At 46.7% G+C, this 25339-nt stretch overlaps 5 protein-coding genes across 11 annotated transcripts; 3 read left to right on the top strand and 2 right to left on the bottom strand.

Moving 5' to 3' along the window:
• The first annotated feature begins 504 nt into the window (after nucleotides 1–504).
• Nucleotides 505–4581, top strand: LOC120455977 (integrator complex subunit 2). The gene is made up of 3 exons (XM_039642530.2): nucleotides 505–1548; nucleotides 1876–3512; nucleotides 3588–4581. Exons 1-3 carry the CDS (start codon nucleotides 733–735, stop codon nucleotides 4450–4452), a joined length of 3318 nt encoding a protein of 1105 aa, XP_039498464.1. The 5' UTR covers nucleotides 505–732; the 3' UTR covers nucleotides 4453–4581.
• Nucleotides 4582–4779: 198 nt separating this feature from the next.
• Nucleotides 4780–17301, top strand: LOC120456354 (rho GTPase-activating protein 190). Of its 7 annotated transcripts, none has more exons than XM_039643142.1 (15): nucleotides 4780–4846; nucleotides 7153–8445; nucleotides 8594–9276; nucleotides 9600–10182; nucleotides 10265–10443; nucleotides 10504–10746; nucleotides 10812–10877; nucleotides 12608–12652; nucleotides 13219–13716; nucleotides 14263–14496; nucleotides 14739–14791; nucleotides 14855–15251; nucleotides 15308–15439; nucleotides 15499–15643; nucleotides 15715–17301. In XM_039643142.1, the coding sequence occupies exons 2-15, from the start codon at nucleotides 7163–7165 to the stop codon at nucleotides 15911–15913; spliced, it is 4740 nt and encodes a 1579-aa protein (XP_039499076.1). In that variant the 5' UTR covers nucleotides 4780–4846; nucleotides 7153–7162; the 3' UTR covers nucleotides 15914–17301. The 7 variants fall into 7 exon arrangements, with proteins under 7 accessions (XP_039499076.1, XP_043862550.1, XP_039499077.1 ...); XM_044006615.1 differs by lacking the exon at nucleotides 4780–4846 and adding an exon at nucleotides 4859–5240 and having other exon boundaries at nucleotides 14263–14487; XM_039643143.2 differs by lacking the exon at nucleotides 4780–4846 and adding an exon at nucleotides 4859–5240.
• Nucleotides 17302–18553: 1252 nt separating this feature from the next.
• LOC120456356 (probable ATP-dependent RNA helicase DDX10) lies at nucleotides 18554–21278 on the bottom strand. The gene is made up of 2 exons (XM_039643150.2): nucleotides 20806–21278; nucleotides 18554–20731 (listed from the first exon to the last, which is right to left on the bottom strand). Exons 1-2 carry the CDS (start codon nucleotides 21190–21192, stop codon nucleotides 18647–18649), a joined length of 2472 nt encoding a protein of 823 aa, XP_039499084.1. The 5' UTR covers nucleotides 21193–21278; the 3' UTR covers nucleotides 18554–18646.
• A 226-nt stretch (nucleotides 21279–21504) lies between these two features.
• LOC120456358 (nucleolin) lies at nucleotides 21505–24010 on the top strand. The gene is made up of 3 exons (XM_039643154.2): nucleotides 21505–22451; nucleotides 22685–23088; nucleotides 23368–24010. The coding sequence occupies exons 1-3, from the start codon at nucleotides 21696–21698 to the stop codon at nucleotides 23387–23389; spliced, it is 1182 nt and encodes a 393-aa protein (XP_039499088.1). The 5' UTR covers nucleotides 21505–21695; the 3' UTR covers nucleotides 23390–24010.
• Nucleotides 24011–24176: 166 nt separating this feature from the next.
• On the bottom strand, nucleotides 24177–25330 carry LOC120456359 (NADH dehydrogenase [ubiquinone] flavoprotein 2, mitochondrial). The gene is made up of 3 exons (XM_039643155.2): nucleotides 25172–25330; nucleotides 24521–25039; nucleotides 24177–24435 (listed from the first exon to the last, which is right to left on the bottom strand). Exons 1-3 carry the CDS (start codon nucleotides 25208–25210, stop codon nucleotides 24265–24267), a joined length of 729 nt encoding a protein of 242 aa, XP_039499089.1. The 5' UTR covers nucleotides 25211–25330; the 3' UTR covers nucleotides 24177–24264.
• Between the last annotated feature and the right edge of the window lie 9 nt (nucleotides 25331–25339).

Below are 25339 nucleotides of genomic sequence, written 5' to 3'. Positions count from 1 at the left end.
GTGCCGCGCGGCAGCTAGCGAATGATTTGGCTTTAAAGTAGCCAAAACTTTAAAGCCCAAAAGCTTTATATGTTATTAACTTGCAGAATATAGTCATTTAACTTTAATACCTCACATTAAATAAGCAAATTAAGGAGTTTACGTAATATGCGTAAATGTTTTTGTTTCTTAATATGTTGGCTTTGAGGGAGAAAATAGATCGTATTGATAATAATAGTAGCACAATACTTACGTCTTAAGTGCAGTTTAGAGGTAGAAAACTAAATGCTAATTGTATTTGTAATTACAAAACTATTTAATAATTCTTCACAAAGCATACCTATTTGATTTAAATTACAAAGAGTAACAAAAAGATTATTAATCAAGTAAAGTAGTTGCAAACCTTTTGCAATAATTATAAATATTTTTCTTTAGCTGCTCATCTCTTCGATACCATAACTTCCTTTCATAGTATTTTTGAAAATAAACTAAGTGAGGTTATTGCTGTTATTTTTATAGCCTCTCTGACTGGCCACACTGACGTGTGTTGATTTTTTGGATGCGGATCGCATTGGATTCTCGGATTCTCCGGCATTCCCTGGCCCACCTACCGCTCGCTGAGATTAAAGCAGACCCGCACCGGCATCTCCAGCACGGACACCCCGCCGGCCAGGCCAAAGGAGCGGGACAACCGAGCAGACGAGCATTGCCGGGTGCAACAAGTTGAGACGAAACGACGACGACGAGGACAAGATGCCGGTGAAGATGTACGATGTGTCGCCGCGCGTTTTCTGCGCCATGCAGAATCTGGACATCACCCTGCTGGCCAGCTATCCGGAGGCAGAGATTCGGCCCGTTCTGCCCTCGCTGGTGCGGATGAGCCTGCTCTCGCCGCTGGACAACACCGAATCGTCGATGGAGTCGCGCAAACAGATCCTGGCCGTGCTTATCGGCATCGAGGTGGTGAACAGCATCGTCTCCTATCTGCAAGTCAACTACCATGAGCTGGAGAACGAACTGAAAAAGGAGCTGCAGGCCCGCCAGAAGTCGGCCTTCTTCGAGGGACAGCAACACGAGTACGGACTGCAGTCGGGCATCGCACTGGGCTTCGAGCGGGCGGATGTGGCGCGCAAGGTGCGCGTGGTGCTCTCGGAGATCTTCAATCTGCAGCAGCAGGTCTCCGAACAGAAGCCAGCCGCCCACTCGGAGATGCTGGACGATGGCATCTATCTGGAGGAGGTGGTCGACATCCTGTGCATTGCTCTCGCCGAGCTGCCCTCCCTGCTGAACATACTGGAGCTAACGGACGCCCTTGTCCATGTACCCAACGGGCATCGCATCATCTGCGCCCTGGTCGCCAACTTTCCGGATTGCTATCGCGACGTTGTGTCCCATGTGATCGCCAACTGCGACGAGGATGGCAGCGATGGCAAGCACCGGTTGATGCTGCTAATGGGGCTCAGCGAAATGAATCCCTCCCAGGCGCTGGCCAACAGGTCCATGTGCGTGGACATGCTCAAGGTGCCGTCGTTTATGCTCAAGCTCACGCTCAAGCATCCCGAGGATCTGGTGAGTAGGGTAATATTAACCCGACAGTCGGTGTAAGAAGGTTCAGATCTACAGATTCACCACATATCCTTTACATTTTACTTTAAACTTAACCTACATAAGATATGTTATTTTAACAAATATTTTTAATTGATCATTCTGTAATTTTTGATTATTTTTGTAACATGTGTACATTTAAGCTTTAATGTACATAAAGCAGAAACGAGAGAATGCATCGATAAATGCTATCTCTCTCTAATTCGTTAAAGCGAATTAAACTAATTTAGACCTATGCCAATGTTTACAAACAATGAGATAACAATGCTGACTGCACCTCTCCACCCACAGATCGCCTTCCTCACGGGCCTGCTGCTGGGCAATGACCAGAATCTGCGCTCCTGGTTCGCCGTTTACATACGCTCCAGTCAGAAGCGAAAGGGAGACGCACTGAATCTGGTGCGCGTGGAGTTGCTGCAGAAGGTGATCCAAACGACGACCAATGCGGCGGAGCTGCGCGACTTCAATCTACAGGGCGCGGTGCTGTTGCGACTGTACTGTGCCCTTCGCGGCATTGGTGGTCTGAAGTTCAACGACGATGAGATCAATGCTCTGTCGCAGCTAGTCACGAGTTGTCCGCAGGCGACGCCCTCGGGCGTGAGATTCGTAACGCTGGCACTGTGCATGCTCATCGCCTGTCCCTCGCTGGTGTCCACCATTCCCCTGGAGAACAAGGCTGTGGAGTGGCTGCAGTGGTTGATACGCGAGGATGCCTTCTTCTGCAAGCGCTCCGGAACCAGCACCTCGCTGGGTGAGATGCTCCTGCTGCTGGCCATTCACTTTCACAGCAATCAGATCTCGGCCATCAGCGAGATGGTCTGCTCCACGCTGGCCATGAAGATACCCATACGACCCAATAGTACAAACAGAATCAAGCAGCTCTTCACGCAGGACCTGTTCACGGAGCAGGTGGTGGCACTGCATGCGGTTCGGGTACCCGTCACTCCGAATTTAAATGGCACCATACCGGGCTACCTGCCGGTGCACTGCATCCATCAACTGCTGAAATCGAGGACATTCCTCAAGCACAAAGTGCCCATTAAGTCGTGGATCTTCAAGCAAATATGCAGCTCGGTGAGGCCAGTGCATCCGGTGATGCCGGCCCTGGTGGAGGTCTTTGTCAACACACTGATAATACCCAATCCCACCGGAAAGGTGAATATTGATCACATGCACCGGCCCTTCACTGAGGCCGAAATCCTGCACGTATTCCGCACATCCAAGCTCACGTTCTTCGCCGAGGAGCTGCCACCAATGGCGGAAAGTGACGAGCTGAGCCAGATCGAGGTGACGTGTCCACTAACCGCCCAGCTGCTGATGATCTACTACCTCATGTTGTACGAGGATACACGGCTGATGAACCTCAGCGCTTTGGGTGGCCGCAAGCAGAAGGAGTACTCCAACAACTTCCTGGGCGGACTGCCACTGAAGTATCTGCTGCAGAAGGCGCACAACTACCACCACGACTATCTCTCGCTGTTCCATCCGCTGCTGCGTTTGATCATCTCCAATTATCCGCATCTCAGCATGGTTGACGACTGGTTGGAGGAGCACAACCTGGCGCAGGGCAACTCCACGGTGGTGGTAAGCAAGCGTGAACTGAAGCCGGAGCAACTAGATCGTGCACTGGCCGCCATCCAAACGAAACCGCATCTGGCCATCCGGGTGTTCAAGCAGCTGCTCCAGATGCCTCCAGAAACGCAGGCACAATATGGTCAACAGCTGGTGCAGCATCTGCCAATGGTGTTTGCCAAGTCGGTGCCGCGCTACATCAAGGATCTGTACAACGATATTTGGCTGCGCCTGAACGCCGTGCTGCCCACCACGCTGTGGATCATGTCGCTGCGAGCGATTACCAACAGCTCGGATTCGATCAACCGACGGACCTTTGCCAACGAGAGTCTTCTGGAGCCCATGGAGGTGCTAAGGTGAGTTAGCTTCCCTCTGTTGCTTAATGCAGTTTTTGTTGATATTCATTGTTCTGCACTCTTCTTGTCCAACAGTTGCCCACGCTCGGTGTTCTGTTCGCCTTATTTGCTGATGATCCTGCTGCGCATCCTGAAGGGCAGCCTGGCCGCCTCGAAGACCTATCTCAATGTGCACATGCAGATGCAGCAGAAACAGGTGCTGGACAAGAACGGCATGGTGCAGACGGATGCAGTTTGGGAGGACCTAAGGACCACGCTGATTGCATCGCAGGAGAGCGCCGCCGTGCACATTCTGCTGGAGGTGCTGGAGTACATGGCCAGCAAGGCATCGGACCGGGTGTCGCATCTGGAGCTGCGTGAGATACAGGGCATAATTGGCACCTATGTGCATCAGGCATTCATCTCGGAGCCTTCGCTGGCGAAACTAGTGCACTTCCAAACGTATCCAAAGTCTGTTATTCCCATGATTGTGGCCAGTGTGCCATCGATGCACATATGCATTGATTTCGTTCACGAATTCCTCAACGTCACCGAGATGGACAAGCAGATCTTCACCCTCGAACTGACATCCCACCTGGTGCTGAACTATTCGATACCCAAGAGTTTGGGCGTCTCGAAATTCTGCCTGAATGTGATCCAGACGACGTTGTCCCTGCTGACCGCATCGGCCAAGTGTAAATTCCTGCGCAATGTACTGCCAGCGATGGTGCGGTTCGTGGAAACGTTTCCCATTCTGGCCGACGATTGCGTCAACATCCTGATGACCATCGGGCGCAGTCTGCATTCGCAGTCATCGCTGGGCGTGACCACCATGCAAATGCCCCTCACCGAGAGCGCCAAGCTCTGCTCGTATCGGGATGCCCAGCTGCACATCATCATGATCGAGGACGCGTTCAAGGCGCTGGTCACGGCCGTCATGCAAAAATCGGAGCTGTATTAGTTGGATTCGATCCCGCCTTGTTCTTCGTAATCGTAAGCAACCCCTTCTCCCCCGCCACCCGGCTGAATATAATAGTGCTTGTAAAATTTATAACAACATTGACCAGAATAAACATTAATTGCAAAACCATTTCTATCTAACACAACACTTTCTTAAGTTTAAATTTGGCGCTTCAAATAATTATCAGTACTCAGCTTGTTATCGCATCATGCTTGTTATCGATACGCCACTTAGCGAGTACACCTACCATCTGTTTCTCTGGGGTTGCCAGCCCTGCCACCCTTTCACTTGTCGTGTTATGTGTTATCGATAATACCTAACAAGCATCGGAATAAGTTCCAGCTCTAGTTTTTGTTGTTGTTAAATTAAAGCTCGGATGTGAATTACAATAATTGTGAGTAGCGATCGTGCGTGCGTAATTTGCGAATTCGCTGGCATTCGGCTTTGAGTTTTGTGTTTTGAATCCTGATTTGAGTCAGGACGTTTTAGGCATCCTCTTCCAGTGTGCGTTTACGATGCTGATTCGTAATTGTCTTTTGTATACGTTGTGTACGCGCTGCACCTCTCTCCTCTCGCTCTCCCGCTCTCCCTTGTCTTGAGTGTGTGCGCCTGTGTGCGTGTGAGTGAGTGAGAGTTTCGTGGTGGGAAAATAATTATTGAAACAAATACAACAAATACATTTGCTTAGTATTTTGTCAAGTGACCGGCTGGAAAGCCAAGAAGCACGGGCTTCAACAAAAAGTGTCGCCGAGGCGGATTAAACTTGAATTCTTTGTGCGCAGCTGCAGGTAATTGTTCACACACACAGAACCCACGCACACACACGCAGCATGCGAGCACGGAGAGAGCGAGATGCCGTGATGCTGGGAGTGTGTGCGCTAGAGCGGGATGGTTAGGCGGATGCGGCAACAGTGTTTTTCTTTTCTGCAACAAATCTGAAAATTCGTTTCCAAAAATTGTTTGGTGTTGTGTCTCTCGCCATTGCGCTCTCTCTCTCTCCCGTTCCCGCCCCACCCGTCGCTGTTTGTGCTTGTAATTGTACCATTGCACATGCACTTGCAGTACTATCTCTTCCTCCTCTCCTTCCTCCTTGCTTTCTCATTTCTTTTTGCCTTTGTCGTTGTTGTTATCACTGGATCGTTGCTCTCCGGTTCCTTCGCTATGGCTCTGACTGTTGCTGTTGTTGTTGTTAGTTTTGTTGTGCAGCGCGGGGAATGTACAGGAAATCTGTTGCAGATCCAATTTCGCTTCTGCGCTGCACTTGTCCAGCATGTATGTGTGTGCATGTGTGCAGTGTTTGTACGCCGGAAAAACTCAATTAAAGACCAGTGGGGAATTTATTATTTCCACTCCCATTTAAAAACGCACAACCACACACACCCACACAGTTGCACTCCCACTCGAGGATAACAGCAACAAATTGGAGTGCACTAGCAAAAGCAACAGCAATAGCAACAACAAACACATTCACATCCACCCACGCGCTCTCTCCGCTTTCCACTCTCACTCACTCACTCTCAGTCGCTCTGACTCTGATTCTCTCTCTCTTTGGAGAGTTGCGCCGTGTCGTTTGCAGCAGCAGCAAAAGCAGCGCTGCGACAGAACAGCCGCCGCAGTCAGGAAGGAAAAAGGATTTGTTGCAGACTGACTTTCCCTACTTGCCGAAAATGTTGTATAAAAACTAGCCATATAAATAAATACAAAGATCAAACCGAGAAACCGAAGAGAAAGCAGGTAAAAAACAGCCCTGTGCATTTGTTGTGAAATCACAATTCGCGGAAATTCGTTGGTCAAAAATCACATGGAATGAATTTTCGGGTAGCGCCGGCATAAGAAAATCGCTTTCGCGTTTTTCTTCTTCGTTTCTGTTTTTTTTTTTGTCACATCGCAGCAGCCAATCTCTCTCTCGCTCTCTCGTGATTTTGGACCCCAATCCGTGGATGTATCCGTAACTGCGTAGTTGTAGCCGAAAGGAACCCATGACAAAGTCCTAGACTGGCGAAAAGTGTGCGAAAATGTGAAGGTCCTGCGGCCAATTGGAGCAGACGGCGCGGGGGACACGGGGCGAATCTCCAACTCGAAGGTTATCTTGGATAATAGTCATCGCCTGGCATCGCAAGCCAGCCATTTTCCGTGAAAAAGTGACCAGAAATCGACGACTTTCCGTGTGCGTCCGAAGAAACAGAAAGGTTATTCCTAAATAAGCAAAGATACCCATAAGCTGGCATTTCCACGTAAACACATTGGAGTATAGTGAGTGCCGCAGCAAAGTCTATCCCACGCTTTTCCTTTTTGTATATCCCTATAAAACGGGGATATATTTTTATGTGAAATCCTGAAAAGAAGAGCATTTTATATTGTTCTTTTCACGCAATGGCATCCTCAATTGATATACTATAACAGGTTATCCCAGGTTATTGATATCTTCGAATATTCACTTTTCAACTGATTGAGTGAATCATTTTTCGATGGATACAAGGTTACAACATTGTGTCATGTTAATAGGCATGTTAGGAAAAGCGTCAGTAGATAACCCCTTATCGATATGATAAGGCACAATCGTAATTTTGAACAAAAACACATGCGAAATTCCCAATTCGGAATTACCTGTTCCGTAACATTTTGATGTGCTTTCAGCATTAATCTGCGAATATACAAACCAGTATCTAATACACTTATTTCACGCTTGAATCCTTGCAGGAACGTCAAGATGCGTCAGTTTAACATCTCGGTCATTGGACTATCCGGGACCGAAAAGGACCGCGGCCAGGTGGGAGTGGGCAAGTCATGCCTGTGCAACAGATTCATGCGCCCGATGGCCGACGACTACTTCATCGATCACATATCAGTGCTTAGCCAGAGCGACTTTAGTGGCCGGATCGTAAACAATGACCACTTCCTCTACTGGGGCGATGTGCGCAAGACGACGGAGGAGGGCGTCGAGTACCAGTTTAATATCATCGAGCAGACGGAGTTCATGGACGACTCCACATTCCAGGCCTTTAAGGTGGGAAAGATGGATCCATACTCGAAGCGCTGCACGGCCACCAAGGTGTTCTCCGCGGAGAAGCTTATGTACATATGCAAGAATCAGTTGGGCATTGAGAAGGAGTACGAACAGAAGGTCATGCCCGATGGCCGGCTCAGTATCGATGGCTTTGTGGTCGTCTTCGATGTGAGTCCAGTGCCCAATCGCAGTGTGGAGAAGCAGGTGGAGTTCGTGCAGAATGTGATCGCCACCATACTGAAGAACAAGAAACCCCTGGTGCTGGTGACCACAAAGAACGACGACGCCTATGAGTTGTACGTTCGTGAGGCGGAGAAGATTAGCCAGCGAAAGGATTACAAGAGCACCGTGCAGCTAATTGAGACGTCGGCCCACGAGAGCATCAACATCGATTTGGCCTTCCTCCTGCTCGCCCAGATGATCGACAAGGTTAAGAATCGGGTCAAGATCATCTCGTACCAGGAGTCGGCCAAGTCGCGCAAAGAACTGCTGGACACACGATCCGAGGCGGTGACGCGACTAATTCGCAACCAGATTACCGACTATCATGTCCTGTGGTCGCAGGGCTCCAAGATGCTGTCGCAATACCGCGAGTGGAACGAGTTCCTCAACATATTTGGTCACGAGGCTGGCCAGAAACTATTCCGGCGGCACATGAAAAAGCTGCGCGACGATCATCTAAACAAGAAACTGCATCAGTACTTGGACAAGTTTGCCCTGGCCCTGGAGTACCTGCTGCCGGACATTGGGGCATTAAATATCAGCGATGACGATGCTTGGGAGTGCGCCAGGAACTATCTGCAGAATCACATCGAGTTCGAGCAGTACTTCTTCGAGTGCCCGCAGGCCTCGTGGACGGAGCTGGTGGACATGGACGAGGCGGAGGATGAGGCCCGCATTCCCTTCGATGTGCTGGAGACTTCCGAGGCAGAGACTGTCTTCCGTAACTACTTAAACTCGGTGCAGCAGGACAAGAAGAAAATTGGGTGAGTTCAGACCGAACGTGTAATTTAATTAAGTCATTTTACAAAGGGGGGAGTTGTAATAGGAATACACATTGCTCTATTGATTTGTTGAGCTTTCAGTTATATTTTAACACATATAAAACGTGTCTGTATCTTTTTATTCTCTTAGATGGAAGCAGCAGTTCAAGATGCTACTTGAGGAGTCGGGCTTTGTGACGCCCGGCAAGCAGCTGTCCGAGGTGCGCGTCCTGTTCATGGGACGCGAATGCTTTGAGGCGCTTTCGGAGCATGATTGCCAGCAGATCTACGACATCCACCAGGACGACATCATCGAGAAGAGCAAACAGAATTTTGTGGAGCTACTGCTGGAACACGCTCAATATTTTCTACAGTTCAAGAACGTTGACAACATCACGCAGGAAGATGTGCGCCAGATCACCGATGTCATACAGGAGGATTCACGCTACAAGATGCTCGATCGCTTGGACCAGGAGCGGCGATTGATGCTTGTCCAGCACCTGCGCTTCATCCACTGCCCCATCCGCGATCACTGCCCCTTCTTCTACAACTGTGTGGATAGCCTGATTGAGGAGGTGCTATCCGACAAGTCGGCCAGCAACCACAAGACGCCCAGCGGCGGCGGCTGGAAGAGTTCCGGCAGCGGCAGTGACCGCACGCTCAATCTGCTGATCGTGGGCTCCGAGCACCTGGCCAGCGATCTGCTCAACGACATCCGCATCTGCACCGGGAGCAAGGGCGAGTACATCTACGAGAACCAGACGTATTATCTCAATTATCGCATCGCCAACGGTGACATGGAGGCCTTCAAGGCCATAGATGTCTACTCGAGTGGTAGGTTTGGTGTTTCATAGAATCACAAATAGGGGCTGGCACCTTATAATAAGTAAAGCTCACTCAAGTAATTGCACTTAATTGCCCTGCGGCTCACTATGCTCCCAAGATATAGTAGTTAGCTAATTAACGGACTAACGAATTTATATTGCTGGCATATGAGATCATGCTGCTTACTCACAACCTTTTGATTTCGAATTACTAATTGCCTATTGATGATTGTTTTCACTTAATGAAAAAAGATTGACATACCTGCCCGATGACATAGAGAAATGTGTTAAACGCTTCAAGTACTGCAACTAAGAAATTTCGATTTTTTGCAGGTCTTATTTGCGTGTATTCCAACCAGCAATCTTTTGAGACGCTCAAGGACAACTTGGAGCGCACGCTGCTGTGCAACCTGGAGCTGGAGGACAAGTTCGAGAACCTGCCGATCGTGCTGGTCTACCAGCCACAGGATCTCAAGGAGAACGAGGTGGAATACTTGCGTAACGAGGGCATGCGTCTGTCGGAGATGCTGCATTGCGACTTCATCGATCATACGCAGAATCACCAGAAGTACGTCTATGACATACTCAACATAGTCATCCTGTCGCTGAAGCTGACTGAGATGAAGAGCTACGAGCCGTATCCCTCCAATCACACCGACCTGCGCATCCTGTGCTGCATCTTCTGTGGCGATCAGTACGACATCGAGAACATTGTCCAGCCGCTGGTGGAGGAATCGACGCTGGTCAAAGCCAACGAACACTCCATCATTATCGACGTCTTTATTGGCGATGCCAAGCGACGGGTCGAGTTTATCCTTTCCTCATATCATGGCACTAGCCAGTACCGCGATGAACTAATCCATGGCTACATTTACTTTTACTCGGCCAAGCGTCGATCATCGTTGGCAAATCTAAGGTGAGTTCACTTATCTATGATGATTTAAGGCATTTACAAGCATTAAAGATTCCGTTTCTTTCTTTCCGTTTCATGTGTTTAGCATCCTGGCAGCACAGAATGCCAACATTCCATTGCAGATTATCGCGGTGACCGAGAGCGGAGGCGTTAATGCCTTCTTCAACAGCGATATTTGCCAGTATCTGATCACCGAGGGCAATGCGGTGGCCGATCGCTTCAAGGGCAGCTTCATGACCTTCTCGGCGGATCAGTATGTCAAGTGTAAGTGAATTATGAAACGAATTCGAGGCATTTAATCTAACATTGTGACCCGTTTTACAGTTGCGTTCTATAATCCATTCCTGAAGACGGCATGGGACAACAAGTACGAGGTGGAGAACCTGCATGTGGAGGAGTCAATTACTTTGGATTCGGGCGAGGGCACGCTGGAGAACTCGGTTAACCAGATGCCACGCCCGCCGCCGCGCCACGAGAGCTATATGCTGTCCAATACGCTGGGAACCGATGGTTCCGGCAGTGAAAACTACGAAATGGCTCCAACCCGATCTCTCAACTCATTAAATGGTGAGTCAATCCATCGCGCCAATGCTCCCTAAATCCTCTCTAATCTAACATCTTTAAATTTGCAGAAGAAAGAGATATATCATTAGATGAAATCTACGATGACAACGAAAAGCCGAAGCACCTGCATCAAAGTAAGTTCCATGCTGGCCACTGATCCCAAAACGACCAAGCCAAAAGACCCCACCTAAAACAAAACCAAACCAAACCAAACTCATTCAGAATTCGTGATCCATAGCCAATGAACTATATATATATTATACATACCCTATATACGATATAATTATCCATGTTTGAATATTCATCCATTCCATCATCCAAACCATTTTTCATTCATTTATTCATTCATTCATTCATCCATCCGTTTCATTGCCAACTCGTGGATATCGAGATCGTGCCATTTCCATGCCATACCATATATACTTATATGCGCCATATCTATCTATATCATATATATAATGATTATTATTAATTAACGATTAACCTTAACCATTTTTTATCGATTTATCTCTGTGTGTGTATTTGTTGTTGTCGTTTTGCCTATTGCAAATCAAATTATTTGCTCTCAAACAAACAATACTCAATCAAAAAAAAAAAAAAAAACCAATGAAACCAAAAAAACAAAACGAAAATATATAAGGATTCCAGATATTCCCTCCTCCAACAACTCCTCCAGAGCCAGCCCCTCCAGATCATCAGCTCATTACATGCACATATAAGAGTCAATTCGTTTCGGCTTCAGAATCAAGTTTGGAAGAAATAACATGTAATCTAACTATTTGAATATATTTCTCCTATATTCTCGTTTATCTCTATCTCTCTTATCTCTATCTGTCTCCCTCTATCTCGTTATCATCCCTTAGAGTTTTTGAATTATTCAATTATCTATTTGGTTTCCTTGTTGTGATCACTCGAAAAAAAACACCAACGAATCTTCACCAACCCGTCAATCCGCTCCTGAACTCACTTTCCTCACTTTCTTCCCTTTGATTCTTTATTTTCGGGTAAAGCTGGTGAGGTGACATCCTTACAGAGAAGTTTATCCTGAGTTTGTTGCATTGTTTTGAAAATATTTCGTTTGAATTTCGTGAAAAAATAGGAAGCGAATAGACTCGAACTATGATGGATTGTTTTTAATGCTCTGTAAATAGTTTGTAATATACAATATGGTATAATTCAGAATTTGAAACCAATTGTGATAAAGTTGCATACATAATGAGAAAGTGTATATGTATATATATATATAAATTCTTCTTGGAATTGTTATGTAGACTAAGAGTAATGTAGAAATAACCCAAAAGTTTATTGAAACGTATATTATGGTATTTTGAAGGCCAACTTGAGTAAGTTCTAGATTTTGAAAATATGCTTTTCTGGCATCCTCTGCAAGGATAACTCACCAGATCTATCCGGTCGATCGTAATCAATCGAATCAACTTTCATTCGCTCCACCACCTGAATGTTTCTACCCGATCCTCCCGGTTTTTTTTTTTTCGAATGTTCCTTTGCTATGTTACCTCGTTTTGGTTTTCGTGAACTCTTCAGTTTCGTGAGCCCGTACTGTCTGCCAGTAAAGCTGTTTATGTATATATTCCATGTGCCCACGATTTGTCCATGTCGCCATGGTGCCCGACCCACGACCCCCGGCCCAAATGCAAATGCCAATCGCCATATCGTTGGGAATCCGATTGTACAGATGTTCTTAAGTTCGTTTGCTGTTCCCCACGTTCTCCTTTTGCTTTGCTCAATCTGTTCCTCTTATATGTATATATTTTTTTGTGAAATCACTCGTCGGAATTTGAGTCCATTTTAAATCTGGTATCCGGTGTGTTTGCTCTCGTTTTTCTCGTTTCCCGACACGCAGCGGATGTTAGCGGGTCCAAGGATTCACTGGCCACCCATGATGCAGGTTAATCTCACGTTTCACTTACGTTCTAGACACTAGATTAAGTCCTTTTCTGTTCTGTGAATATGCAACCGAAGCACTGCCTGAAAATCCAATCCAATCAAACCAAACACAAAACCCAAACCCAGGCACGAATCCCCCGAGTTTATTTACCTGCTTGCCCCCCTGTAACTTATTCTTGTATATGTTTTCTTGAATATAAAATGAATAATATTTTATTTGAGTGAATAAGCCAGGCTTGAATCGTCTTTATTCAGAGTGTAATCTATATTTAAATGAATAAAATGTTACACTTAACTTATATTGTATATGTAACTTGCGTATATTAAATGTATCGCTCATGTTTTGTTGATAACAACTCACTTACAAGTTATAAGTAATAAGCATAAATGTGACGCAATTGCCAAGAGCTCATATCAAATTATTCGTTTTATATCAAGTAATAATTGTGCCCCAGACCGATGCATTTATAGTTAGAGAAGTTCACACGCAGAGGAATCACCTTCGATTGGGCTAATTGTGAATCTCTGCTTCTCTCCCCCCAAACTCAAATCGCGTGGATAATTTAGAGTGGCTGGAGGACAAGAGCGATGGGCGGCGCAACATGAACAAGAACTTGATATGGAACAACTTCAGCGGTTCCACACATGCCTACACCACCGGCCGACGGCACATCGACTCCAATCTGAACAAAATCCGCCCAAAGGGACCCAGTCAAACGCTCAAAGTGGGCGAGGCGCCCAGTCGCAATTGCCCGGCCATGAGCTCCTCCACCTTCACCCTGCCCACCCAGCAGCCGGGCAAGCTGAACATGAAGAACTTCCAGCTGGTCAGCGATGCGGTGGCCAAGATGAATTTCACCGGCTCCGGTTCGGGCTCCGGATCCGGTTCGGGTTCGGGCAGCACTGGACTGGGCCTGGGTCTGGGCTCCGGCAGTGGCTGCATGGGGGATTCGTATCTGGAGCCGGGCGACAAGGACGGCAAGCGGTACGATCATGCCCAGTTGGATGGCGAGGATGAGGATTCCGAGGAGCTCGCCGAGTACGAGCAGATCTACGAAAATGAAGGTATTGATGCCAGGGAAACTCCAATCGCAGCGCAGCATCGTTTCGCTAGAACTAATTAACTAACTAACTATCCTCCTCGCCCACTAACTCACCCAAATCACTCACCCTGCACACAGCCATGCTGATGACTCCACGAACTTGATGCTAACAGATCGAAATTATATATATTTTTTTGAATTTCATTAATACTATAGTTTTTTAACTTTTTATCGAAAAGAACGCATTTGTTTTTAAAGAATAATGTATATTTGTGACAAACACTGAATGAGTAGTTTATTTGGCGTAGGCAAATACTATCTTTCAAATTCAACAAATAACTGTGATACACATATGCTCATTTTTTTTACTATGTTTTCTATAACGTTGTTACTTAAAAATGTGATCACTCTTAGTTTGCATTTAAAATGTTAGGATCAAGTTCGCTTTGGAGTAGAACAAGATTTTGTCATTGCTTCTCGAACGCAGCATTGTCCAGTGTCCCTCGCTGCTCCTTTCCCGAACCAAGGGGAACACACTTCTCAAACCAATCTTCCGTGTCATCCGCAGACTGCACCGAATCCGACAGCTGTGCCAGTTCCACGGAGCGACGGGTGCGCCAGCAGAATGCCTACTACAAGGCCAGCAAGAAGCCGGTGGCCGCCAAAAAGCAGAAGAAAAAGAAGGTGGCCATTCCGGTGCAGACGCCGCGTGTTCCTCCGTTCGGCTCCTATGTGAGTCCGCCGGAGATTCCGCTGCACTACCAGCGCATGGCCATTGGCGGCGGCGGGCCAGGTGAGAAAAGTATGTGTCGTGATTTGTGTTCTTTGCTTATATCTACATATATGTACATATATCTTCACTGGAAGCTGGCAAACTGTTTGTATCTACAAAAACTTTGCATCTAAACGGTGCAGCGGCTGCAGGTGGAGCGTTCTGCATCGTTTAGAACTAAATTTCATTCATTTCTTTTAATTATTAAATCATCCTAACCAAATACAAATACATAATATCTAATGTTTTTTTTTTTCTTTTAATTTTCACAGAGAAACCAGAGCCTTGCGTTCCGGAGTTCATGAAGAGCGACAAGTCACCAGAGGTGGGTGTCCCTGAAATAATATCTACACTTGTACAACTTGAACTGATCCTCCTTTTCCTGCAGTATTCCATGGTGCCAGAGCTGGCGGGTGCCGGCATCTTCGGTGCAGAGAATTTGCCCGAGTACAACATGAACCAGGCCAAATGCTTGAAGGACTTTGAGAAGCTGGAGAAGCGGCGCATCAAGGAGGAAACGGCCAGGCAGCGCAAGCTCCAGGAGAAGGAGAAGGAGCAGGAGAAGAAGCTCAAGCGCAAACTCAAGCAGAATGCCAAGGGCCTGGTTGAATCCGTGGAGGCGCAATTTGGCAAGTTGATGATTACCTCCGAACAGGGCGAGATACCCATCTTCCTCAACAAGTGCGTCGAGTTTATCGAGAAGGAGGGCCTGGACTCCGAGGGCATTTATAGGGTGCCCGGAAGTAGAGCGCATGTCGACATGCTGTTCCAACGCTTCGAAGAGGGTAAGAGTCACAACAAAGTTACAGTCGCAAACAAATTATAATGTTTTCAAATTCAGATACCAATACTGAGATTGATGCGCTGGACATTCCCGTCAATGCCGTGGCCACGGCACTGAAGGACTTCTTCTCCAAGCGCCTGCCTCCGCTGTTCAGCAAGGACATCATCAAGGAGCTGGAGGAGATTGCCGGTATGTAGCAGACAAAATGTAGTCCCTGCGAACGCGTTTAACATGTTTTTACTTACAAGGTTCCCGTGGTGTGGGCAATTCCAAGCTGAATGTTGAGGTCAAAACGGACCGGAGTTGCCGCTTGATAGCTTTAAAATCGCTGCTCCAGAAGCTGCCGCCCATCAACTTTGCCATACTCAAATACATATTCCAGCACTTTGTGCAGTAAGTTGGGCAAAGGGAATCCACTGTCTCTGATTCGTTGATATTTACTTGTATATATTTGCTCCACACAGCGTATCGGACAACTCGAAGCTGAATAGCATGGACAGCAAGAACTTGGCCATCTGCTGGTGGCCCACACTCATACCCATCGACTTCACCGACATGGGCCACTTCGAGCAGCTGCGTCCGTATCTAGAGGACATTGTCCAGACAATGATTGACCAGTTCCCGTATCTGTTCTGCGGCAAGGACGCTTTTGTCATGGTCTAGGCCTAGATCCCCGCCAGGCCATGGCACACTTGGACTTCTACTTGACCGCCGGACGCGAAGCCAAAACGAGATAGTTAGATTCAATGTGCGTTTGTGTATGAATGTGGGCGCCAGTGCCATGTGTGCTTTGTGTTTTTTGGGTGATCTAAGGAGCATATTAGTAATAGCCATAGGGAGAAGGAAGCAGGAGGTAGCAGGATGAAGCAGGATGAAGCAGGAGGAGGCAGGAGGCGTTAGCAGGAGGCAGCCCATCGATCGATCGATTCATTCAAATGAGGATCAGCAGCCAGGCATATACATATTTATAATAGTATATAATATACTTGGGTCTATTGTGTGCATCGTGTGTGTATCGTGATTCGTGATTGTGTGTGCGAGCGTGCGAGCGAGAGAACAGAACTTGGCTAAGTAGGGTATATTTATTTTTTATATATACAATATATATTTTGTATCGATGGCTTTGTTGTGTTTCCGTGATATATGTAAACGCGTCAAGTATTTTCTCTGTGTGCTGGTGCGTCCCTTTTGTCGTTGCATGCATTGAGTGAGACCTCCCCTCGCCGCCCCCCATTCCCCGCCCCTCGGCCACCGCCAGTCTCCTCCCCTCCCCTCCTCCTCCCCTGCCACCTGTCACCCGCCATCCACAAACGATCCTTCCATTACGAGGGGCGGGGCGGGGGCGCCAACGACAACGCACAAAAAACCAGAACATAACTAAAATGTAAAACAAACAAATGCAAAAACAAAAAGAGAACAAAAACAAAAAAAAAACAACCAAGAAATAAATGTATGAAAGCATGGGGAGATATCTTGTAAGATGTCTGCAGGAAGATGGTTAAATAAAATTTACTGTGTATCTGTGTATGTTATAAATGTAATTGTAATTGTAATTGTATGTTAAAAATAATGCGCGATCAGCCAACCAATTTCCACATAAACACAATAGCGATAATGCTAGATATATAATATATATTTAAATACCACTAAATGTCTGTGTGTCTAGTATAGGAGAAAGTAGGCGAGGAGGAGGAGGGGGAGAAAGGACAAGCGAAGAAAGGACTACACTATAAACAACACAACACAACACAACAACAAGAACAGAAAACCCAATAAAAACAACCGAGCAAAATCTAATTTTCGAGCTAAACTAAATGTGCATCTCTCAGTGTGTGTGTCTGTATATGTATGTTTGTCATCCAACTAGATATATACACTATATAATTATATAGCTACCATATAAGCGAAAAACAAATGAAAATGATAATTACTACGGCAAAGGAAATCTCCCACAAAAACTACAAATAAAGTTACAAATAAAAACAATTATACAAATAAAAAAAATAAAATGAAGCAAAGCGAAGCGAACTCAAGTTTCCCCCACACTCGAATCTCCACTGATTGTCTAATTGATATTTGCATTAGCCAGGCATATAATCCTTAATGTAATACTCTCTATTCTGTCTCTCAAAAACCAAAAGCAAACTGAGTGTGTGTGTGTGTGTGTGCGTGTACTGTCGTATCGAATTAGCGAAAAAAACAACAACAAATTATACAATTTCTACTCATGTACGCATATATTTTAACTAAAAGCGAGCAGCAGATTTTCCACAAACGCAATTTCAACAGGCAGAAGGAACGACTAAGAAATGCAAAATCGTAAACAATTGTAGACAACATACGCCTAAGTGTTATTCCTTGTAATTGAGCATTAATTTTTTATATACAAACCGAAACCTAATTATATATAATTGTGTATCTTGTGTCTGAAACGGACCTCAAACTCAAAGGAAGAAAATAACGCGAGATCTGTTGCCAAACAAAAAAAGAATAATAATAATAATAATACAAAAAAAAAAAACAAAAGAATTAAGCACTCCAAATGAAATTTACAACAAATAACGAGAGAAAAAGAAAAGAAAAACTTAACCATTATATAGTATAATTTGTATAGATGTGTGTCTATTGCATTATTTGTACACGTACATATATACGCTAAACTGAAACAAAAACATAAAAAAAAACAAAAAACAAGCAAATATGTCTAAACGAAACAAAAAAAAGAAAAAGCAAAACAAATCGAACAAAAAAATTGTAATTGACGTGATGTGTAATGATATTTTTAAAAGCAAATTTTATGCCACGCCCATGCCACGCAGCCACGCCCCCTCCCGCCTTTCCAACCGGAAAGGAGAGTCCCCTACCCACCCAAAACGAACCCATTCCCGCGCAGAATCCAGCGAATCCCCGTCCCGCCCTCCCAGCTCCATCACTCACCACCTCCACGCTGCGGATTCTGGATGCCGGATATGCCATGTCTGATGGGTGACCACCGCTCCACTGGACTCCATCCGATGGGCTGGTAGCGGTGTGGAGCCGCCGCAACCAAAAGACGAGAGCGAAAACATAATGAAATCAAATCAAACGAAACAAAAGTAATAAATTTGTGGGCATTTTCCAAATATTTGTGAAGCATTTGCCAAGCGACTTTTTACTGGGGGTGAACTTCCTCACAGATACAAATGTATCTACTTAATTGGGCCTGGGAATAAAAATAATTACACGACCGCCTTTTAAAACTTATTTATAGTTCAAGTTTAGTTTCCTTTCATTGAGCCCAATTAAAATAACATCGGCATGAAGTTGAAGTATCAATAAAAAACAAGCTTCTATTAAACTACACATTATTTTTACACAGTAATTTGCATTAATTTATTCCCACAGGCGAGCCCCCACTTAGCTGCCCAAAAGACTGGCCGCGATGGCCTCCGTGTCCATAAGTGTCATCTTATTCGTCAGCTTGGACTTTTTGTAGGCGGGTTCATCATCGGAGTCATCGTCGTCCTCATCGTCGGATGCATCGCTTGACTCTGATTTGGATTCAGTATGCGCGTCTTCATTTCCATCCGAAGTGTTAGCCTTATTTTTATAGACCTTGTCGGGATCCGGCAGCCAGGAGAGGTCCACTGAATGGTCACTCTCAGTGCCAGCATCGTCGGCATTGCCATCATCCTGCTGCTCATCTTCCTCGTCGCTGCCCTTGGCCTCCTCCGTCTTCTTGCGCAGCTTCTCCCGTTGCAGTTTGTGCCGCTTCTTGACCAGCTCCCGGAATCGCTGCTTGTCGTATTGATCCTCCTCTGTGAGCAGTGCCTTGGACAGCACAAGATCGATGCCTCCATCGTCGTCGTCTTGGTTCTCTGTTCTCTGCCTGGCACTCAAAGCCTTCATTTGGCTGCGATCATCTGCCATAGTTTCGCCCTCGTCATCGAACTTCAGCTTGGAGTTGACCTGCAGGTTCTTCTTCAGCGCCTTCTTGGCCAGCGAGGCCTTGGTTACCAGCTTCTCTCGCTTGGGCACTACAAGTGGACCCTCTGCCTCATTCTCTGTGGCTTCGACTTCGTCCAGTTGAACTGGTTCTCCTTCCACATCGTGATCCTTACGTTTCACCTTGATAAAGTCGTCGTCATCACTGTTCTCTTCATCATCATCAGCGCCGCCAAAGCTCTGCTGCTTGGTCATCTTGCTGAGCACTGGATTGTCAGCTGTTGGTTTATCACCTTGTTCCTTCTGCTGCTGCAGCTGCTTCTGGCGCCACAGGAATTTTTCGAGGAAGGGAACACGCGGCGTAACCGCCAAGCCCAGCGACTGAGCAAATGCATCTAAATCGAGACTAAACACATTGAACAAGCGCTTGTTGCGCATCAGGAACACGGATTTTATGTACGAAAGGAAGGCGCGCTGGGCGGTGGCTCTCAGTTCGGGAAATTGGGCCAGAAAGGCCTCGATCTTGACGCGCGGCGAGAAGAGCTTCTTGGGATCGATTTGCACACACCGAATGTCAATATTCAACTGTTCCTTGAGTGCACTAATCATGTACTCCTCCTCGCTGGGTGTCAAAACCAACAGACACTCGCCGCGCGTCTTGTTTCGGGCAGAGCGTCCCGCTCGATGAATGTACTGGGAAACATCCTCCGGGCAGTCCAACTGCACCACCCAATTGACAGCAGGAAAGTCCAGGCCGCGCGATGCCACATCAGTGGAGAACATGACGACGTGGCTCTTACGAAGGAAATCCTCGTAGATGGCAATGCGGCGATCCTGATGAAGGGTTCCATATAGAGCCAGCAGCGGGCTACCCGGTCGCAGTTTGCAAAATATCTCGTACAGGTACTTGGCCTGCTTGCAACTGGATACGAAGACAATGATCTTTTGCTTCAAATGGTTCTTGATGAACGACCACAGCATGGTGATCTTATCCTCGAGGTTCAACACCACATAGCTCTGCTGCAAAAGCTCGGGAACTGCCAAGACAGCGGTGTTCGGAGCCTTCTTCGTGCTGGAGCTGGGTTCTTCACCTGCCGTCGCTCCTCCGTAGCCAACGTAGACCGGATCTTTTAGATTGAGCCTCGCTAAATCCTGCACCGTATTCGTTTGCGTGGCCGAGAATAGCATCGTTTGACGCACGGGTGGGAAATTTTCTATGATTGAGTTTAGGGCCTTTTGGAAACCCATATCCAAACAGCGATCGGCTTCATCCAGGACCAACACCTCCATGGTGCTCGTATTGAAGAGCGGATTCTCGTCCATGTGCTGCAGCAACCTGCCGGGTGTGCAAATCAATATGTTGCACTGGTCCATGCGAGTCCGCTCGAACTTCAGGTTCTTGCCTCCGATGATGAGGCCGGCGGAGAAGTCGTGGTGTTTTCCCACCTTCTTTAGGGTCTCGAATATCTGGTAGGCCAGCTCGCGGGTGGGCGAGATGATGATGGCGCCAACGCCATCGGAGCGCGACCATTTGTTCATGAATAGATGCTCCAGAACCTGCAATAGATGGACCATTGTATAACTTGCATTCAGACTTCCATTCTTTCGAATAAGCGGGGGGACCAACTTACGGGTATGAGAAAGGCCAGTGTCTTGCCACTGCCTGTGACGGCCGCACCCAGCACATCCTTGCCCTGCAAAGCGGGTCCAATGCTGTCCCGCTGCACCTGTGTGGGATGCACGAACTTGGACTCCGTCAGTGCCTTTAGGGTCTTCTTGGACAGCGGAAAGTGGGCGAACTTCTTGATGGTAGTAGCATCGATCTCCGCGTATTTGGCCTGCAGTTCCTTGATCTCCGCTTCGGTGGCGGCCAGTCGCGACTTGTTGAACTCCTGGCGCGGACGTTTCTGGTTGTTGTCGCCACTTTTTCGGCCACCAGGAGCTCCTTTGCTCTTGCCGGAGCCCGGCTTGAAGCGCGGACCCGGTTTGCCGGGTCCCTTGGGTTTCTGGCGTTGCATTCCCTCTGTTTATTGGTCGAAATGCGCTCGTTTCGAAACGTATTGAAATTCGCACGCGGTTGGTATTAGGGATGACAGAGAAGTCGATTCTTAAATCGATTAATACGCATTTTAAGTCGAATGTATCGATTAATTCTTATCACTAATTTTGTAGTACCGTTTTTTTTAGAATTTTGGAAAAATATTTGAAATAATACTTTTACTGCATTCAATCTTTTGAGCTCGTTCATACAATATAAAATATATATTCTCACAGATTGTATATTTATACCATTCATAGAACTGCATATCTTGTATTCGTGCACTTGCAGTTTTACAGTCTGGTAACACTGCCAAGTGTACAGTCGTCGAAAAACTCTATTAAAAATTTGTTTTCTTGGTACGCGGCAATTTAAGTAACCAATTGCCCATTTGCGTTCCGACGGAATCGCCATCGTATAGCGATAGTATATAGGACGGGACGATTCCACACAACCAAACACTACCGGATAACCAGGCGCATTATGGCCAAGCTGGGCAAGAAGGTGGCAGAAAGTAAGCGCAGGAACGGAGTTGCCGCCGAGAGCGAAAACGAGGATAAAGATCAGCAGGGGTCCAATGGGAACACCAGCTCCTCCAACCCCTCGGGCCGATTATCCAAGAAGCCGGCCAACAAACGCAAGGCACCACTAACAGTGGCCTCTGGAAGCGAAGACAGCGATGACCAGACCTCCAACTCCAATGCCGCGGATGTATCAAATGCCAGGAACAAGCGCAAAGTGGGCAGGGGCAGGAAAGCCATCACTGCAGCCGGCAAAAATGGTAAAAAGTTGGTTGTAGAGGATTCGGTGGCCTCTGGAACCGAAGACAGCGATGACCAGTCCTCCAACGCCGCAGATGTATCAAATCCCAGGAACAAGCGCAAGGTGGGCAGGGCCAGAAAAGCCACCACTCCGGCCGCCAAAAATGGTAAAAAAGTCGCTGTAGAGGATTCGGACAACGATGCCAATGATTCTGATGTGGACGTGAGTGTCGACGGCTCGTCAAAGAAGGCAGGGATCAAACGCAAGTCACGACGATCAGTGCCCGCTGGAACTGAAGATAGCGAGGACCTGCCCTCCACCTCCAAAGCCGGCGCAGATGCATCTAATCCAATCAAGAAGCGCAAGCTGAGCAGGGCTAAGCCTTCTACCCCTAAAAATGGCAAGAAGGCCGCTGAAGAGGATTCGGAGGCCGACGACGATGTGGAAAACGATGAAGACCAATCAGCCCAACCCCAGGTGAGTCGTACAATCAAAAAATCAAAACCTAGTCCCAATTTGATCATGAACCTTAGTTCTTTCTGGAATCACAACATTAAACTCTGATTGGAAATTGTGCAATTTGAGTTATTGCTTTATATGGAGATTACCTTAGCCAAAAATTCCTCGTACTTTCAGATTCATTAGTTTATAAGATAGCCCTTACAAGATAATCTTTTTAATACAACTTTTTCATCGTCGTTGTTTTGCAGAAGGTTGTAGCAAAATCGAAGGCCACGCAAAATATTAAAAAAACCAAGGGACGCGGTCGACCGACCGCCGGTACCAAGAAAGTCGCAGCCCCAGCCGATCCAGAAAAGCAATGGGAAGTGGAAAAAATAATTGATTATGTGGTCACCAAGGAGGGCGACATGTTCAAGATCAGATGGAAAAAGTATGGACCCCAGGATGATTCCTGGGAGCCAAGGAAAAATCTGGCGTGCGACGCCTTAATCGAGAAGTTCATGCGGGAACTAATAACCCAGCAGAACGTTGATGCCAAGGAGCTGCGCGAATCTCCGAAGAAGACCGAGCGACTCGTCGATGAATGCTATCCCAGGACAAATCTACACAATCGCATTGAACGCTCCTCGAAGCGGTCAGCCGCCAAAAACCGGTGCGTTTAATATCTCTATATACAAAATGAGGTTAGAATAATGACACAGCCCTAAAGTAATTCATTTAAATACTTATTTTTCGCGCCGAAGTTTTTAATTTAGTCCTATTACTTTTCATTGCCATGATTAAATGGTTTTTTTATATCTCGTTTCCTTGCATAATTTTGTTTGTATAATTTTACACACTGTGTCTTATTTTCTTCCTTAATTTGTTTATAGCTTGATACCCATACTCAACAGTTTTACTCATGTCAATAAAACATTTTTCTTACTTTCAGCATTTTTTACGGCGAGGATTGAGAAAGGGCAACGGCCCTGCCTCCTTAAAGTTATCGTCAGCGGAGGCGGTTCGTTTAGGATTTTAGTACATTTTACCTTTTTTTTTGTTGGCATAGACTCTAATGATGCGTGTGGACCGGTGTACGTGGAGAGGTGACCCAAGGCGGATCCAGTGGATTTTAACAAACTCTTTCCTTCTACGTCATTGGTTTTAACAAAGCTCGCTGGCGAAGCCAAACCACCTCTTGTCCATAATTCTGACTATTGGCAGACACCTTCACAGGCAACAAAATATAATATTACTAAATATTAAATTCGGATTTTAGCACATAAGTAAGGACTGGCGAACGATTGCAGCATAGAGCATATATGTAATATTATATCTGGTTTTGCTGCACTCAACCAGCGTAGAATGTAAGCCTAAGTTTGTGTAGTTTTAGTTCTATCCCGAGTAATTGATGTCCCTGTGGGCCAATTGCCGCAGCTGAAAATAGCCTCTTAACTACTCTTCCAATCATCTCAATTCATAATATACGTTCATACCTACATATGCAATAGTACACACCAAGTAATAACATAATAATTAGCAAGGGAACGCTGCCGTTTCAACTGCAAAATAAAAAAATCATCAAGTGTAATGTATCCACTCGCGCTTGTGTGATTCCATGGGGTTCTGGCGATCTTTCACATCTAGTTACTTGTACTGGTCAGCATTTTCAAATTTCTTTGGAAAGTTAATAATGTATATTGTGGTAGCAACAGAAAATCTATTATTAAAAGGGCGTTTCCACAAATAAGTCACAAATCCTTTATCAATGACCTCTAAGAGTTGCTTAACATTTATTTAACTTTCGTTCGACAATCAGTGATAGGTTCTGCTCCTTTCTGCTCATCCTCTACAGACCGGCCTGCAGACCAAAGCCAGGTCCCTTGGGCTCCTCGCTCAGGGAAGTGGGCTCGCCCTTTGGCTCGCTGGCAAAGCGTCCGTTGCGTGGACCAGGGGGCGATATCTTATCCGCCTTCAGGTCGTTCAGGATGTCCTGCATGTCCTTGGCCGTCAGATCCTCCTGCAAAATGAAGGACACGTTAGCAATGTCGGATTTTCTAACAACAAATGACCAGGAAAAACATTTAGCAGCTAGAATTGCTTACATAGTAGTCATCGTTGATCGCCACCATCGGCGCATTGACACAGGCGCCCAGGCACTCGACCTCCGAGATGGTGAACTTCTTGTCCTTGGTGGTGTCGCCGACGCCGATGCCCAGCTGCTTCTTGCAGGTCTCCAGAATGTCGTCCGATCCGCGAAGCCAGCAGGGCGTGGTGGTGCACACCTGGATGTGATACTTGCCAGTGGGCTTGCGCATGAACATCGTATAGAAAGTGGCCACCTCGTAGACGCGCATGTTGGGCAGCTGGAGGATCTCAGCCACCTTGTGCATGGCGGAGATTGGCAGCCAGCCGTACTGGCGCTGTGCCAGATCGAGCAGGGGGATCATGGCGCCGCGCTTGTGCCCCTCCGGATAGATGCTGAGTATGGCCTCCACGCGCTTCTTGTTCTCCGCCGTGAACTCAAACGGGATGTTCGGATTATCCTCCGGTGTGTCGCGATGGACAAACAGATTGTCGCTGGCCCGGGCACTGCTGGTGGCAATGGCCCGAATGTTGGCACGCTGCAAATAACAACACATATCCTTAATGTTATTGTTTTCCTGTCGCGAATTATATAACCCAGGGAGGAACAGGTTGGTTTCCCCGGCTGCCAGCGCAAATTATTGGCTAGTTTGGATGGCTGCGCTACTCACCACGGCGGCCAGCGTCTTGGAGGCACAGTTTGTCAGCATTCTGGCGTTTCCAAAATAATGAAAAGGCTAAAAATTTGCTCTTATGTTATGTGAAGTCCGTCGGCTGCTGTCAGTTTTTTTTTAACAAGCACCGCTTACAGCTGATTTTCGGCGGAGCGATTTTCAACA

Source organism: Drosophila santomea, chromosome X, assembly GCF_016746245.2.
Source record: "Drosophila santomea strain STO CAGO 1482 chromosome X, Prin_Dsan_1.1, whole genome shotgun sequence".
Taxonomy (NCBI): domain Eukaryota; kingdom Metazoa; phylum Arthropoda; class Insecta; order Diptera; family Drosophilidae; genus Drosophila; species Drosophila santomea.
The sequence above is the reverse complement of the archived record's forward strand: the minus strand, read 5'-3'. Positions and strand labels throughout refer to the sequence as shown.

Coding starts and splice junctions, on each gene's coding strand:
- LOC120455977 (XM_039642530.2), top strand. CDS start 733: ATGCCGGTGAAGATGTACGATGTGTCGCCGCGCGTTTTCTGCGCCATG. Junction 1,549..1,875: donor TCAAGCATCCCGAGGATCTG/GTGAGTAGGGTA, acceptor CTCCACCCACAG/ATCGCCTTCCTCACGGGCCT. Junction 3,513..3,587: donor GAGCCCATGGAGGTGCTAAG/GTGAGTTAGCTT, acceptor CTTGTCCAACAG/TTGCCCACGCTCGGTGTTCT.
- LOC120456354 (XM_039643142.1), top strand. CDS start 7,163: ATGCGTCAGTTTAACATCTCGGTCATTGGACTATCCGGGACCGAAAAG. Junction 8,446..8,593: donor CAGGACAAGAAGAAAATTGG/GTGAGTTCAGAC, acceptor TTATTCTCTTAG/ATGGAAGCAGCAGTTCAAGA. Junction 15,644..15,714: donor ATATTCCAGCACTTTGTGCA/GTAAGTTGGGCA, acceptor TGCTCCACACAG/CGTATCGGACAACTCGAAGC.
- LOC120456356 (XM_039643150.2), bottom strand. CDS start 21,192: ATGCAACGCCAGAAACCCAAGGGACCCGGCAAACCGGGTCCGCGCTTC. Junction 20,732..20,805: donor CACTGGCCTTTCTCATACCC/GTAAGTTGGTCC, acceptor CATCTATTGCAG/GTTCTGGAGCATCTATTCAT.
- LOC120456358 (XM_039643154.2), top strand. CDS start 21,696: ATGGCCAAGCTGGGCAAGAAGGTGGCAGAAAGTAAGCGCAGGAACGGA. Junction 22,452..22,684: donor ACCAATCAGCCCAACCCCAG/GTGAGTCGTACA, acceptor GTTGTTTTGCAG/AAGGTTGTAGCAAAATCGAA. Junction 23,089..23,367: donor CGGTCAGCCGCCAAAAACCG/GTGCGTTTAATA, acceptor TCTTACTTTCAG/CATTTTTTACGGCGAGGATT.
- LOC120456359 (XM_039643155.2), bottom strand. CDS start 25,210: ATGCTGACAAACTGTGCCTCCAAGACGCTGGCCGCCGTG. Junction 25,040..25,171: donor CCAAGACGCTGGCCGCCGTG/GTGAGTAGCGCA, acceptor TGTTATTTGCAG/CGTGCCAACATTCGGGCCAT. Junction 24,436..24,520: donor CGATCAACGATGACTACTAT/GTAAGCAATTCT, acceptor TTCATTTTGCAG/GAGGATCTGACGGCCAAGGA.